The following is a 13,793-nucleotide window of genomic DNA, read 5'->3' on the forward strand; positions in this document are numbered from 1 at the left end:
AGCATTGCTCTAGCATTTGGTCCTTGTCCAGAGGCTTGTAAAAAACCAAACCTGAAGCATGGTAATTTGTTAGCAGCTTGATGCTCTCAGATTGGGAAGCTTGGTGTACATGTGGCATGGCTGTAGATGGGAAGCTCCTCTCAGATGGAAAGTTTTGATTTGCTGAGTGGAAAGAGCTTTATATCTTCAAAGAATAGCTCTGCCACAAATGGGACTCAGTTGACACACTCCCCCTTCTGTGCTGGGTTCACCCCATTCAGCATAAATGATTACTAGTTTAAGCACTGATCTTGCAAACTCCTCTGGTTTAAGAAGCCATTCTATTGGGCTTAAGTGCCAAACACCCTCTAGGCAAAGGACAGTTGGTGACTAACAAAGAGATTTTGTTAATAGCTGAGCGATGGCATCAGGCTGCCAGCTCACCTGTGTAACTTCTGTTAGGAAAGGCTGTGGCATTAGTCTAATCAGAGCCACAATTTGGGAACATAATCAAGACCTTCACAGAAGCTGCATGAATCAAGATCAACATCCAGCTCTGCTGTGCTGTCCGCTTTTAGCAGTCTAATGAGTGGGTGCAAAAGCATGTGCTGCAGGAGCAGGGAGGGGGTGAAAAGAGGGGTACTGTGCTTTCAGGGTTAGCTTTACCATAACTTTGTAAGGCTTGGAGTTTGCAGGCTTGACTGTATGTGATGGGCAAAGGCTACTGCATGAAGAAAACACACACCCTTCCTTTGAAGGATGTGGCTTTCGGAGTACAAAGCAATTGGTTTGAGCATTAAATATTATTATTATTATATACTCCATATAAGTGTTGGAGAACAGAGGGGTGGACTTTATCATTAGCAGCTGTCAAGTGGGAGGTGTGTGTTTTCGAAAGCAATGAGAGGAGAGGACAGAGTCCTGCTGTGCATTAATCCATGACATATCCTGTGTTTCAGGGTGGTGCCAAATCAGATGCCTGGATTGGGTGTGAGGCAAGGAGCCAAGTCCACCTGCAATGAGGAAACAGCAGTGGGCATGGGCGTGGAAGGGGCCAGGCAGGCTGACAAGTAAATGGTAAGGAGGTCAGGAGCACTTCGAAACAGAGATGCTCAGGTTGCAGGTGTGTTCATCAAGGTGTGGATTATTCCTGGGGAACTGGACCTATGATACTTGCATCGCTCTGCCTGCCTGATGCTTCAGGATGGCAGTGTGATTCTTCCAGGCACAGCTGCTGAAAGATCTGGCCCTGCTTTCCACAGTGGGCTGGAGATGGATTTTGCCCTGTCTGTTGTTTATTTCACGAGCAGAAAAATTGGAGGATGAGGATTTCTGTGGGTTAAAAGAGTTACTCCTGCAAGCAGTGACTGACTGCTGTTCAGAAGTGTGGTGTAGGAGCTGTGCAGTATTACCAGTATTAGCAGTCCAAGAACTCCGAAGTAATCCTAGGGTGATAAACCAGAGAGAATGCACACTGGATCCAGTAGGGAAAGTGTTTTTGCAGTTTCAAACTTCCTAAGAGTTGCTTAATAATTTAAAACTTGGAGAAAGCAGCTTGTCTGTGTCACCTCAACAGGCAAGAAAACAGTGGTCACAATTATCTCACAACTTCTTGTTGGACTGCTGAACTCAATACTGCTAGGGAGAGAAAATGCTCTGAAAAAGATGACAGACAAGGTCTGCAACAGCATGAAGAACAAAAAAAGCACTACTTAGATTTGCGTCATGGAGAAAGGTCATGGAAAGTCTGTAAAATGAGAATCCCCAGGTAGCACTGTCCTCAGTCTTTGTCTTAGCAACACTGGAGACTGTAAGGGGAAAACCTTATTCTTGGAAGCTGTAGATGGCTCTGGAGCAGAAGTATGCTCCCCACTGAACAGCTTGAGTCAGCTCATAAACTTCTTTCATTTGGGGTTTCTTCCCTGAAGCTCACTGTACACGAAGGCTCTGGTGGCATCCTTGATATCCCCTGTCAACAAGTTGCTTTTAAGAGCTTCTAGCAGAGGCTCATGGAAGGCTTTAGTGAGCCCCTTCCCAAGAGAGCCTGGTGCATAATGTGAATTGTGATGCTGGTTCTGAATGTGGTGGAAATTACTTCAGTGTTTTACTGGGCAATCCTCTTTGCATGTTGTTGCTGATCTAGACTATAACCCCTAGCTGGATATATGGGGAAGGGATGTACATAGGATTCCTCCTGCTGTGGGGAAGCCTTGGGGGGTCCTCCAGCTGTCTATGCCAATGGCTCAGATGCCACATGAGAGTTTAATTTCTTATGAGTTCAAGCTTGTGTTGTCCTCTCAGAGAGGAATGGTCATTCACAGGACACTGCCTTGGTTTACTGAGCTCTTTCCCCTGTAAAAGGAGAAAACCAGCCTGGGAAAAGGGCACAACCTTTTGTGGCCACAGAATCAGGCAGAGTATTTTACCTTCTGCAGGAAGGAGTTCCTCCCTCAAATAAACCCCAAGCAAAGCGGAGACCTCAATTACTGCTTGAGCAAGGACTTGAGGCATTCCCCAGCATGCGTGTTATGCAATGGTCAGGTTCTGCTGCCCTGATTCCCGTTCCTCCCCGAAACTGCAGGCATTTAGGCACATGCCTCAAATACATGAGCAGTCCCACCTACTGCACTGGTCTGCCCCAAAGTGTCCTGCTGGAGCAGAGCTGGCAGCCCTAGTTTCTCAAGCACTGACACCCATTGGTGCTATATATGGGGTCACCCAGCAGCAGGAGCATCAACCAGGCAGTGATGTATCCCATCTCACGTATCTTAGCTCTCTTCCTGCCTTCATAAGGGATCTATAGGAGAGCCAGATTAGGTGCAAGATGAATTTGGTGCATTTTTTGACTGTTCAGAAGCTTATTTATGCTAAATCAGAGAGCATTATAGGACCCACATAATCCAGTGAGATTCCTAAAGCCAGCTTGTTGTTTGTAAACTCTCAGAAATGACTGTACTGGACACCTCTTCCCTGCACCTGGACCCCCAGTCCCACCCACTCCCATCACAGAAAAAGCTATGAGGCAACTTAGGGTTGGGGTCTCTGGGGAAATGCAGCTCTGGTTATGAAACTGCCTGCCACCTGCAAGCTTGGGAACTGTACCACAGCACAGCTTTTCTGCCCAACACAGATTCCTGCAGCCACGCTTTCTGTCCCCAGGCGTGGGAACGGGGCTCTAGCCACAAGGTGGGTACCACTTCCCAGTCCTGCGGTGTGAGGGAAGGAGGGAACAGTATCGGTGCTGCCGGGCAGCCCGGGGCAGTCCTGGGGAGGAGCAGGGCTGCAGAGCTGCTCTGCATTCCTTTCTGCATGGACTGGTGGGCAAGGAGGGCTGAGAAATGGGGTGGGTGTGTTACACCCTCCTCTACTCAGGGCTCTCCAGCTGTCACCCTCTGCCACAGCCAGTCCCTCTCTGAGAACTCTTGCTGGAAGGCTGGACCGTGATCAGCTGCATTTTTAAAAGTGGGACTCATCCTTAATCTGCTGGGATTAAAAAGAGACGCAGTTTTAGCTGCTCCCCAGAATTTAGGTGGTGTGAGCAAGTGTTTTGCAAACCCCGGGACCAAAACCAATCTGTCGCCGTAAGCAGAAGCAAGCACTCAGCCCTGGCTGGGGCCAGGCGGTGTGCTTCACCTGGAAGTCTGAGACCCCAGACCCATGGTCCCACCAGTGCTGGTGACTGTGGCTGCACCCAGCAGTTGGTGCCTGCCCTGTGGGGTGCACAGGACTTGTGTACCAAGGGTTCAGATCTGCTTCCAGCAGAGTTGTTGCATCCTCTCACTGGTAGAAAAGCAAGAAATGGGAGGAAGGGCAGAGAGGCTCAGACAACAGTTCATTGCATTAATTTAAAAGTACATTCTTCAGTAGGTTCGATCTGTTTCACAGCTTTTTTCTGCCTGCCTGGCTTCCTCTTGAGGGATGGCCACCAAGGTCCCATCTCCACTGGCTGGGGATGCCAGGGAGCTGTCTCTCAGTCACTCTTGATGCCGGTGTGGCGGGATGCTGCCCCATGGCTGTGCTGTGGCCTGAGGCAGGCAGGCAGTGCTGCCCTGCCAGTGGACGGTGAGACCTTGCTGACAGAGGACACGCTGCAAGCCAGGGGCTGCGTGGGGAACATAATCGTGCCACGGGGTGCCTCCAGGAGCTGCCAGATCTCCCCTGAGGTGGAGCTGCCCAGGTACTCCCAGGGCCGGCGCCCACTGCTGTCCCGCACCTGTACCTGGCACCCCAGCTGCAGCACCAGCACCTTGATGACAAGCTGGTGGCCGTGGATGGCAGCCAGGTGCAGCGGAGTGTACCCACAGCCTGAGCGGGCATCCACGTCCAGGGCCAGCCCAGCCTGCTGTGCTGCTGCTGCCAGCTCCTGCAGGCCTGGCCCATCGCCGTGCTTGGCCAGCCAGTGAAGGACCGTGAAGCCTGACATGAAGTCCCGCTGCAGGGCCAGCTCTGGATCTTCCAGAAAGAGCCCCCGAACCTGAGCCCAGCACCCTGCTGACACTGCCACCAGCCAGGCGTGCTCCCGCTGCCCCAGTGGCACCAACAGCCTTCGGCTTGGGACATGCCTAGGGGAGCTCTTGGAGGACACGGTGCGGGGCTGCCGCCCACAGTCATCTGGCAGCGATGGGGGGACGCCCTGTGCCTCCAACAGAGCAAGCTGGCATCTGATGCTCCTGAAGACAGGCGGGGGTGCTGGGGCGCTGCTCTCTGGGGCTTGGGGCCCTGTGGGGCCCTGTGCTGGCAGCAAGGACTGGGATGGGGGTGGCCTGGCAGGGGGTGGCTGGGTAGGGGGCAGCGGTGGGGATTGGGATGGGGGTGGCCTGGTGGGGGGCAGCACTCCAGGACCTGACAGCAGTGGCAGGGTTTGGTTTGGGTACAGCTGCAGGACTCGAGGTTGGGTTGGTCCGTTGGGGGCCAGTACCTGGGATCCCCTTGGCAGGGATGGGGATGGCCTGGTGGGGAGCTGCTGCAGGGACCGGGACTGTGATGGGAACAGCCTGGTGGAGGGTGGCATGCCTGGGCCCGATAAAAGCGGTGAGGATGGGGAGGGGGTGGTGGGGAGCACCTGCAGGGACCGGGACAGCGGCAACCCCCCCGGGGTGGACAGCAACGGCAGCGCCCGAGATGGGGGGGACTCGGTGGGGAGCACCTTGGAGCCCGATGACAGCAGTGGGGGCTGGGATGGTCCGGTGGGGGGCCGCCCCCCTGGGCCTGCTGAGGGCGGTGGGGCCTTCAGTAGGAGCACCCATGCGGGGGGCTGTGGCCGAGAGCGGGGCTGTGGCAGCCTGTCAGGGGGCAGCACCCCGGGGCCCGATGGCGGGGACAGGGACTGGGTTGGGGGCCGCCCTCCAGGGCGTTGTGATGGCAAAGACCCGAACGGGGCTGAGCCCGTGGGAGGCAGCGGTGGGGACCGGCACCGGGGCGGCCGGTGGGGGGGCGGCCCGGCGGGGGTCGGCGCCCCAGGACCCGACGGCAACGCCGGGGGCCGGGAGCGCGGTGGCCCGGCGGCGTGAAGCGCCCAGGGGCCCGAGGACAGCGGCTGGGTCCGGTACGGGGGCGGCTGGGCGGGGGGCGGCGGCGGGGAGCGGGAGCCGGGCGGGCTGGCGGGGGGCGGCGCCCCGGGACACGGCGGGGGGGCGGCGGCGGCAGCGCGGCGAGCCCGGCGGCACTCGCAGCAGGGTCCGCCGCGGCCCTGGGCGGCGCAGCCCCCCGCCGCGGCGGCCCTCGGGGGCTGCCCCCCGCCGGGCCGCCCCTTGGCCGCCGCCTCCCCCGGGGGGCTGCGCCGCCGGTCGGGGTCGCGTCGGGGCGGCGGTTCCTTCTCTTTCTTCTGCTCGTGCTGTTCTTCCTCCGGCGGCGGCAGCTCCTCGTCGAGGAGGTCGCGGTACCTGCGGCGGAGGACGATGTCCTTGGAGGCGCCGGGGGCGGCGGCGGGGTGGACGGTGGCCAGGGAGTTGACGAGGCTCTTGAAGTATTCGCGGCGCTCCTGCCGCTGCTGCTCCGTCAGCGCCGGGTCGCGGAGGAAGCGCTGGAAGTGGCGGAGCAGCGCCGTGTTGGGGGCTCGGCCCCCGGCCCCGCAGAGGAAGTCCAGCACGGCCTCCTGGCTCAGCTCCCGCGCCATGCTCCGGGCCAGCCGGCTCTCGGTGCTCCCTGCTGCACGTCGGTGCTCGGCGCTGCACCCAGGGTAAACCCGCCTCCTGCCGCGCCGAGCTTCTGCGCCTCCTCCTCCTCTCCTCCTCCTTCGCAGCCGGGCCGCCACCCCCCGGGTGCCTTTGCCCGGGGTGGCGGCCCGTGGGGCTGCGTGGTTGGGGTGACAGCGGTGAGAAACGGCGGCGGTGAAGGAGAGAAGCAGGGTTGAGGAGGTGGAGGAGCCTGCTAGTGCTCTTAGAAGTGCGGGTCTAATTTGCTGGCATGTGGTGAGGAGAAGGAGCGCTTTATCGGTCGTTATGTCAGGGAGACGATGGGCACAAATTGAAATGCAAGAAAATCCAACCACCACTCTGACAGTGGGGGTGGTCAAGGACTGGAGCAGGTTGCCTGGAGAGGCTGTGGTCTCCACCCTCAGGGACATTCAGAGCTGCACTGGATGCAATCCTGATCTCTGTGACCCTGCCTGAGCAAGGGCTCGACCAGGCCATCTCCAGAGGTGCCTTCCAACCTGAATCGCTCTGTGATTCTGTGGCTTAGGAAAACTGGCAATAAAGATATGTGAATGTGATGTGGTTCAGGGTAGCTGATATTGCACATGTGTGGGATTGTACCCAGGTACAACAACCACACACAAATACCAAGAGTGCTAAAGTTCAGTTATATCTCCTGTCATCTCTGTATTCACCGTGTGGCTGAGGTAGGCTGGACACATGTGCTGGAGTGGGGATCTGATGTTGTTCTGTGTTGCTAATGCGATTATCACGAGTGTGTACATTACAGCTCTGAGGGATGGATAAGATCAGTGCCCCAGTGGGCAACTGTGCCCTGTATACACCAAACAAATAACAGCGCCTGCCCCAAGGAGTTTGGGGAGTGAATAGTGGGTGGAAAGTGTGGGAGAGATGGTGTGCTGCTTTTTCTGTCTTAAGGTCAAGGAACAGGGGCACGGAAGGACTGAGTTCAATTATAGGCTCACTGGCTTTAAAGAGGTCTGGATCAGGCCCTAAGTCACGCTCCAGAAATCATCTCTACTGCAGGCTCCTGGGTATCCATAAATATTTTTAGCTGCCTGTCATCTAGGCAGCTGGAATATCCTCCAGCCCACTGCAAACCCAGAAGTGTATGCAACCTTCACAAACCCCAGGCAGAGATTGCAATAGATGGTGTGTACAGCTTGGTGATTTCTGTTTAGATAACACAAAACCTTAGGATAACTTTTAAGGTTCAGACCCTGCAAACACGTGTAAGAGTGGATGTGTGTGGCAGTGTTGCTCTCAGGTAAGCAAACTTACACAGGCCCGTGCTTTCGGAATGCTGACTCTGAACTGTTTGTTTCTGCCACAGTAAATTATCTTGCCAGTTTGCAGGATACATTGCCCCGTGGAGCTGCAGGACTGCTTAACTGTAACATCTGGAGTGGTGGGAGCAGCCCTAAAAGAAACTGTAAAGTTTCTAGGTCAGAAGTTACAGTTTAGGCAATGTATCAGAAACCTCTTCCAGTGTGCCAAGATTTGGGTTGCTTGGGTGGCACAGCAAGAGAAACTGTGCTACATGCTCTGCTACATCTTGCTTTTGGATTTCCCCGTGGTGTATATTGTAGGAGAGTGTGGCTACATCCCATCAGTGGTGTTCACCCGAGTAGGGTACAGGCACTGGGAAGAGGGTAAGGCTCATGTTAATATTTTATCATTTTGCACTCGCTTTTGGTACAGTTCTTCAAGACATAAATACCTTTCTCCCTCTTCTTCTGATGAGCCCTGAATTGCAGTCATAACTCTGTGTTTGATAGCAGCACACTCAGGAGAAGCGGTTGAGATTAAATGAATGGAGCATAATGATATAATTGTGATCACAAAGAAGAGAGGAGGTAGATTGTGAAGATAAAAAATCCAAGTAAATAACAGTGGTAAATGACAACACTACTTCAGAACTGTTGGTTTGGTTTAATGGACTAAGGTGTAAGCAGGAGGCTTTCCATAATATTCTATTTTCATTTACACACTCTTGGAGATATTATCTTGCTTACTATAAGCTTAGCTTTGACTAAAAAACTAGAGGTTTTTCTACTGAGAAATGTAAACTTTTTTCTTGAAGTTAGTGAAACACACTCAAGTAACATGAAGTGACTGCTGAATTATCTGCAGGACTGAGACTGGTGCTGAATGCTGATGCTTCTGCATTGCTGAGGTTGGAAAAGCCTTCCTGAGCTTGTTCAAGTGAAATGAGTTAAACTAACGCATCTCACTTGACAGTCACTACTGGCTTACTGGGTAGCTCAGATGACAAACAGTAATATGGCAGTTGGTTGTAACCTGTTTGGTTATGGCTGTCTGTTGACTGTAGGCACATGCAGAAGTCTGCTGAAAGAGTAGCTCACATTGCCAGCATTTGGCCTGCCTCTGAATCACACACCTCTCCGTTACAGCCTGAGCTGCAAATCACATTTTGGGATTAAGGGGGTATAATGCTGCATGCAGGCAAGGAGAAGCACAGCCCTGCTACCTGGAGTTGCTTTATTGCCTGCTTCATGCTAAGAGGTTTAAAGAGACTCTTGTTTCCCCTTATGCTCTAATGATTTATCCTGTCTGCAAATTGGTCACTTTTGGTTGTGGGTAGGAGTCTTCAGAATGGCTGAATTTACCCCAGTCTCTCCCTCTTTGGGAGTTCTGGACACAGCAGATCTCTTGATTATTTGGGTGAAATTTGTGTAAGTTGTGAGTAGTGCTAATCACAAAATGGAGGCATGATCAAGCATTACTTCAACATTTAAAAAAAATAAGCCCACCACTTAGTCTTGTAGCTTCCTATTGTTGTGCAAGAAGATGTTGCCTTTAGGGAGCTATATACCTGTGTTTGTTTTTAAACAAGAGGTAAGTTAACCCAAGTTCTGCGTCTGCATGTGTATTTTGTCATCTCATATGATCTGAGAAATGAGCTGATTTGTTGCAGCTGGCACAAAAGGTAATTAAAGCATTGATGTGCCATATCTGCAAAATGATGCAAAACAGCTTTGGAGAAATGGAAACAGTTCCTGCAGGGTCTCTGCAATGAGGGACTGATAATTGTCTTTGCATGGGTACTGATTTGTTAGCAGCACTTATGAAACTTCCAGGAGCGAGGGATCTGCTTGTGTTTGTTGAACATCAGGAATGCAAGGAACTACACTAGCTGAGATGGAGAAAGATTGCAGAATATTTCTTTATCTTGATTTCCCCCCCCCCCCCCCCCCCCCCTACTTTTTCAGCGTGAACAGCCATACCCAGGAAGGTCTGTATGCATGAGTATTGTGGAGAAAACTCGGCCACAGCTCTCCCAGCTTCAGGCCAAGGAAGGACTCAGTGAATCACATCAGGGTTTTGCAAAGGCAGAAGATCTTTGCGTTAGTTAGGTTACACTGAGGCAGGAGTATCACACATGCCTCACCCACAGGTTCAACGAGGGCAACTCTTTAGATATGATCATCAGGTTTCCACTAGAGGCTGCGCTGGTCCGAGCACATTTCCCAGTACAGGCACGCTCAGCACCTCCTCACCTGGAGCCATGCACCCAGGAGGAATTTGCTACAAGAGCAAGAACACGAGTTTAATATAGCAGCCTCCCTGGAATATCATCAGTAACGCCTAACACATTAGTGTAATAAAAGCACCGCGTCAACTATGCTTGCAAAATTGTACTGGTAGAAACCCCATTAGGGTTTTTTGGTGTGGCAGCTTTGCTAATGGTGGCTGCACTGTGCCTAGTTAAGGGCTGCTGCCGCAGGGGCGAATCCTCAGCCCCAGGTGAGGAGCAGTGCCGGGAACTGCTCCTCTGCTTCCTTCGGTTCCTGTTCAGTCTGGGGGCTGTGGGAGCAGGCATGGGTGACCACTCTCAAATACCGGCTCTCAAGTCCTTCAAAACATGATAAAAAGAGCTGCAGGAAGGAAGAACCTGCACTTTGTAGTCCTCTATAAACAGTGACGTGTTTCTTCATAGTGGTAAAAAATGGCTTTTGGAATGAAAAGGTAAAAGCTTTAGGTTGAAGGGTGTACAAGGGTAAGTGTACAGCTGAGGTCTGTTTATTTACTACCCTGGGCCATTTAGTTGTAGGAGGTGCTCTCAGCTTTTATCCTTGTGGCTTTTCTGGTTTGATTCTTGGATGTTCACATAGGGGGGTAGCTCTCATATGTCTGTAATTCACCATGTCCTTCATCTGTGGCAAATCAGGTCTCTGTCTTTCATAGGCTTTTGGGGTTTTATGCCTTGTGGAACACTGCAGGACCTGGCCCAGCAGGGCCCGCCCTTCCTTGCTGCCTTGAAGACTCACAAGGAGGTGTGGTGAGTTTAGCCCTAAGATTCCTGCCTTTGCAGGTAAAGGGGTATCATGCTGAACATGGGGATGTTAAGCATTTTGCCAGCTGTGATTTGCTTCATCCCTGGAAATCCCTTACTGGAGTGGGAGAGCAATTGGCCACTGTGGCTGTTGTTAGGTATACCCAGTTTGTTATGAAACGGACCAGGGGTGTGTTTGGCAAGAGTGAAGAGCTCGGAGAAACAAGAGCAATGAGGTGGCTGGTTTTGCCCTCTGCCTCATTATACGAGGGCGTTAGGGGCTCCTGTTGGCAAACAGCCCCAGCTGGGGGAGCTCCTGTCTGACTCTCCGTTATAAAGCTCTCTTTGCCGAATCCCCATCCTCCTTCTTAACCAAACTGGTAGTAGGAGGACCTTGCCAGTCGCTTGCTTGGCCATCTCTTTGCAAGAGCCGCTGGAGCAGATGGGTCTCTCGGCTTTCGGCTGTCAACCCATGGCTGCGGGGCGGGTCGCAGGGTGCCCCTTTCGGGTGAAGGGGCTGGGTACGAGGGGGCGGGCAGGGAGCAGGCCGAGCTCCCCCTCCCCAGGCCAGCGGGGCTCGCCGGGAGAGGGATTAACTGCAATTACTGCTGGGGATTGGACGCAGTCCCGGGACAGCCCCCCGCGGCTCCAGCCTCCTTTCGGGGTTCCCCGGGCGGTCGCGGGGCTGCAGCGGGCCGGGCCGGCGCCGCCCTCCCGCGCTCCCCGGGGGAGGGCCGGGGGGGTCCCGCCTCGCCGCCCGGCCCCTTTGCATTGCGCATGGGCCCTCCCCGCCGGGTGGCCATGTTGCAGTCCTAGCAGCCAGCGCAGAGGCGGCGGCGGGCCGGGGAGCGCAGCGCACTGCAACCGCGATGGCCGTGGCCGTGGGGAGACCGGCGGTGGGTGCGGGGACGGCGGGGGGCCGGGCCGGGCCCAGCCGTGCCGGGGGCGCGGTGCTGACGGCGAATTGCCCGAGTGCGGTGCCGGGGATGCGTGCCGGGGATCGGAGGGGGCAGCGCCCGGGGTGTAACGGGGAGGGTCACGGGGGTGCGATGCTGGAGGGGGGGGCGGGCTCGCCGCGGCGCCTCTGCCCGGGGCCGGGGCCGGGGGTGAGGACCCGCGCAAAACTTTTTCGCCCCGGTTTGGGGCCGCGGCTCTTTGTTGCAGCGGGGCCGGGCAGCTCCTGCCGGAGCCCTTCGCTTTGAGCCGCGCGGGGCGGCGGGGAGACACCAGGGGCGGTCCCCGGGCTGTCCCCGCCGGGGCTGGGGCCGCCTTTGGTGGCTTGCCGCGAGTGTTTCTGCCTCGCCGTTCCCGCGGATGGGAAAACTTGGGAGTGGGGAGGGCTGTGTCTCGTAGTGGGTGGGCAGCCGGGCGGGCGGGGAAGGGCCCGCAGCCCCTGGGGAGAGGCTTTGGGCGCTGGGCTGCGCCGGGAAACAGTCATGGAAATCCCGGCGTGAAAGTCTTCCGAGGGGCACGCGTGTTTTGCATCTTCCAGCGTGACTGTTTTGCTGGGGGTGTGGTGCCGGGAGTTTTCTACATCCATGTTGAGAAAGACAAAAGATTTCCCCTTTACAGAGAGAAAGGGAAAAACAAAAAAAAACCACACCAAAACTCAAACCCACAAAAACTAACAGATGCTGTTCCCGAAAAAAAAAAAAAAAGTTTCTCATCCAGCTTGCAGAAACGTGAATGAAACTCCACCATGACCAGGCTGAATGCACTTTTGTGCATCACTGATCGTGGGGGGGAGAGAGACTTGACCGACTTCCCAGTAACTTTTTCAGTGCTTGGGAGTAAAACAGATGTTGCCCACAAGCAGAGGACTTGAATGTGGCTTCTTCTCATAATAAGAGAATGGTCTGTGTTCAAGATGTGACCAGGCTGAGACAGCTTCTTTTAGCATGCACTTATGGATCTGCAGGGCTGTATTGTTTCTCTGATGTGGCAAAGCAAATGTATGAAGATGGGGTTAATGGTGTTACTGGAGGTGGGGAAGTTAAGCTGCTAAGCAAAATAAGAGCTGATGTTTGTCAACAGAATACCTATAAATTGTACCAACTGTTTGTAAAGCTTCTTCTGAAATGATTCCTTGATCTTAAGGTCTAAAGCATGCTTGGAAATTGAAGTTTGTCTCTCAGTGTAAGAAGATGAATTGAAGTCACTACTTCAGCTGGTTTTTAGGGCAGGCTGAAGGGTATTGCCCAGCAGAACCGCTTTGCTTTGTGTAGAGTAGCAACCTCTCAACATGAATAGGCTCAGAAACGTGGCTTATTGAATGATGCGATTGCCGTTCATTCTTGTGTATGTCTTTTGCTTTAGTTTTCTGTCATTATATTAAACTGATGCCACTACTCAGCCTCTCACATTTTTGGTTGATTGAAGTTTATGAGCAAACCCAAAAGAGCATCCACAGAGGACTTCACACCAGTTAAACTAAATTCATGTGTCTGTTGCTGCGTCCAGTCCAGTGGGACTGACTGCAGAATAAAGCATCCTTCAGGGTGAGAAGCATGTGAGTGTGGGAGAGGGAAGGATGAGGGCAGTCAGCTTCCTTGTAAGCAGCTGGTGGGCAGAGCTTTCATCCTCCAGAATCGATGCTTTTTGGAGAAAAGAATTGTTTATCTTGGGGTGATAAGAGAAGAAAGGACAGCGGGCTGGTATTCAGTAGATGTTGGGGGCGTTTTGTCTGGTATACCTTCTTATCTAACCCTCTCTGCTACCACTTTGCATGCTGCTGTTGTGTTGCTGGGGGGATGGTAGGGAGTTTGTAGAAATAGTTAATTATATGGTAGAGCAAGACAAGGCTGATGAACATTTGCCTATCAAGCTTCCAACATCATAATCATATTTTATAAGGGCCCTGAGTGGTATGCATCTTGTTGGAGGGAGTATGGGGGTAGAATTAAAGGAATGGGGAAAGAAAAGGAATGAAACAAAAAGCGAGTCAGTTTGACTTAAAACTATGATAACATTCCTGAGTCACAACCTTCTACATCCTGGCAGGATATGACATTATGTTAATTGTAAAAGCATGCATAAAAAATAACTGCAGCGAACTGCTCTGAAGTGTCTGTGTTTAATTGTAGCTGAGCAGGGCGTGTTTTGGTAGCATGGGCGGCTTTCATTTTAAGGCCCTGATCCCACAGATGTGAAGGCACATGTGTAATGCACTGCATGTAATTTCATTTGGCTTAATAGAGACTGATCTTGGTATGTAAATGTAAAGGCATGCATAAGCGAAGTTTTGGCAGGGTTGGTGCCAGGAGCTGCCATGGGACCTCTCAGCTGATGAAAGCCATGCATATGCTTAAACATACATCAGGGTGGAAGGATGCATATGGTCATCTGGGCTCAGTGTAAGATAA

At 53.3% G+C, this 13,793-nt stretch overlaps 2 protein-coding genes across 5 annotated transcripts in view; one reads left to right on the forward strand and one right to left on the reverse strand.

Moving 5' to 3' along the window:
* Positions 1-3,949: 3,949 nt before the first annotated feature.
* SOWAHB (sosondowah ankyrin repeat domain family member B) lies at positions 3,950-6,151 on the reverse strand. Its single transcript, XM_074865142.1, has one exon. It carries the CDS (start codon positions 6,092-6,094, stop codon positions 3,950-3,952), a length of 2,145 nt encoding a protein of 714 aa, XP_074721243.1. The 5' UTR covers positions 6,095-6,151.
* Positions 6,152-11,237: 5,086 nt separating this feature from the next.
* Positions 11,238-13,793, forward strand: part of SEPTIN11 (septin 11) — a 59,394-nt gene continuing 56,838 nt past the window's right edge. For all 4 annotated transcript variants that reach the window (XM_074867078.1, XM_074867077.1, XM_074867076.1 and 1 more), the window contains exon 1: positions 11,238-11,327. In XM_074867078.1, the coding sequence (XP_074723179.1) occupies positions 11,301-11,327 (27 nt within the window). In that variant the 5' untranslated portion in view covers positions 11,238-11,300. The remainder of the gene's footprint in view (positions 11,328-13,793) is intronic.

Source organism: Strix uralensis, chromosome 4, assembly GCF_047716275.1.
Source record: "Strix uralensis isolate ZFMK-TIS-50842 chromosome 4, bStrUra1, whole genome shotgun sequence".
Taxonomy (NCBI): Eukaryota; Metazoa; Chordata; class Aves; order Strigiformes; family Strigidae; genus Strix; species Strix uralensis.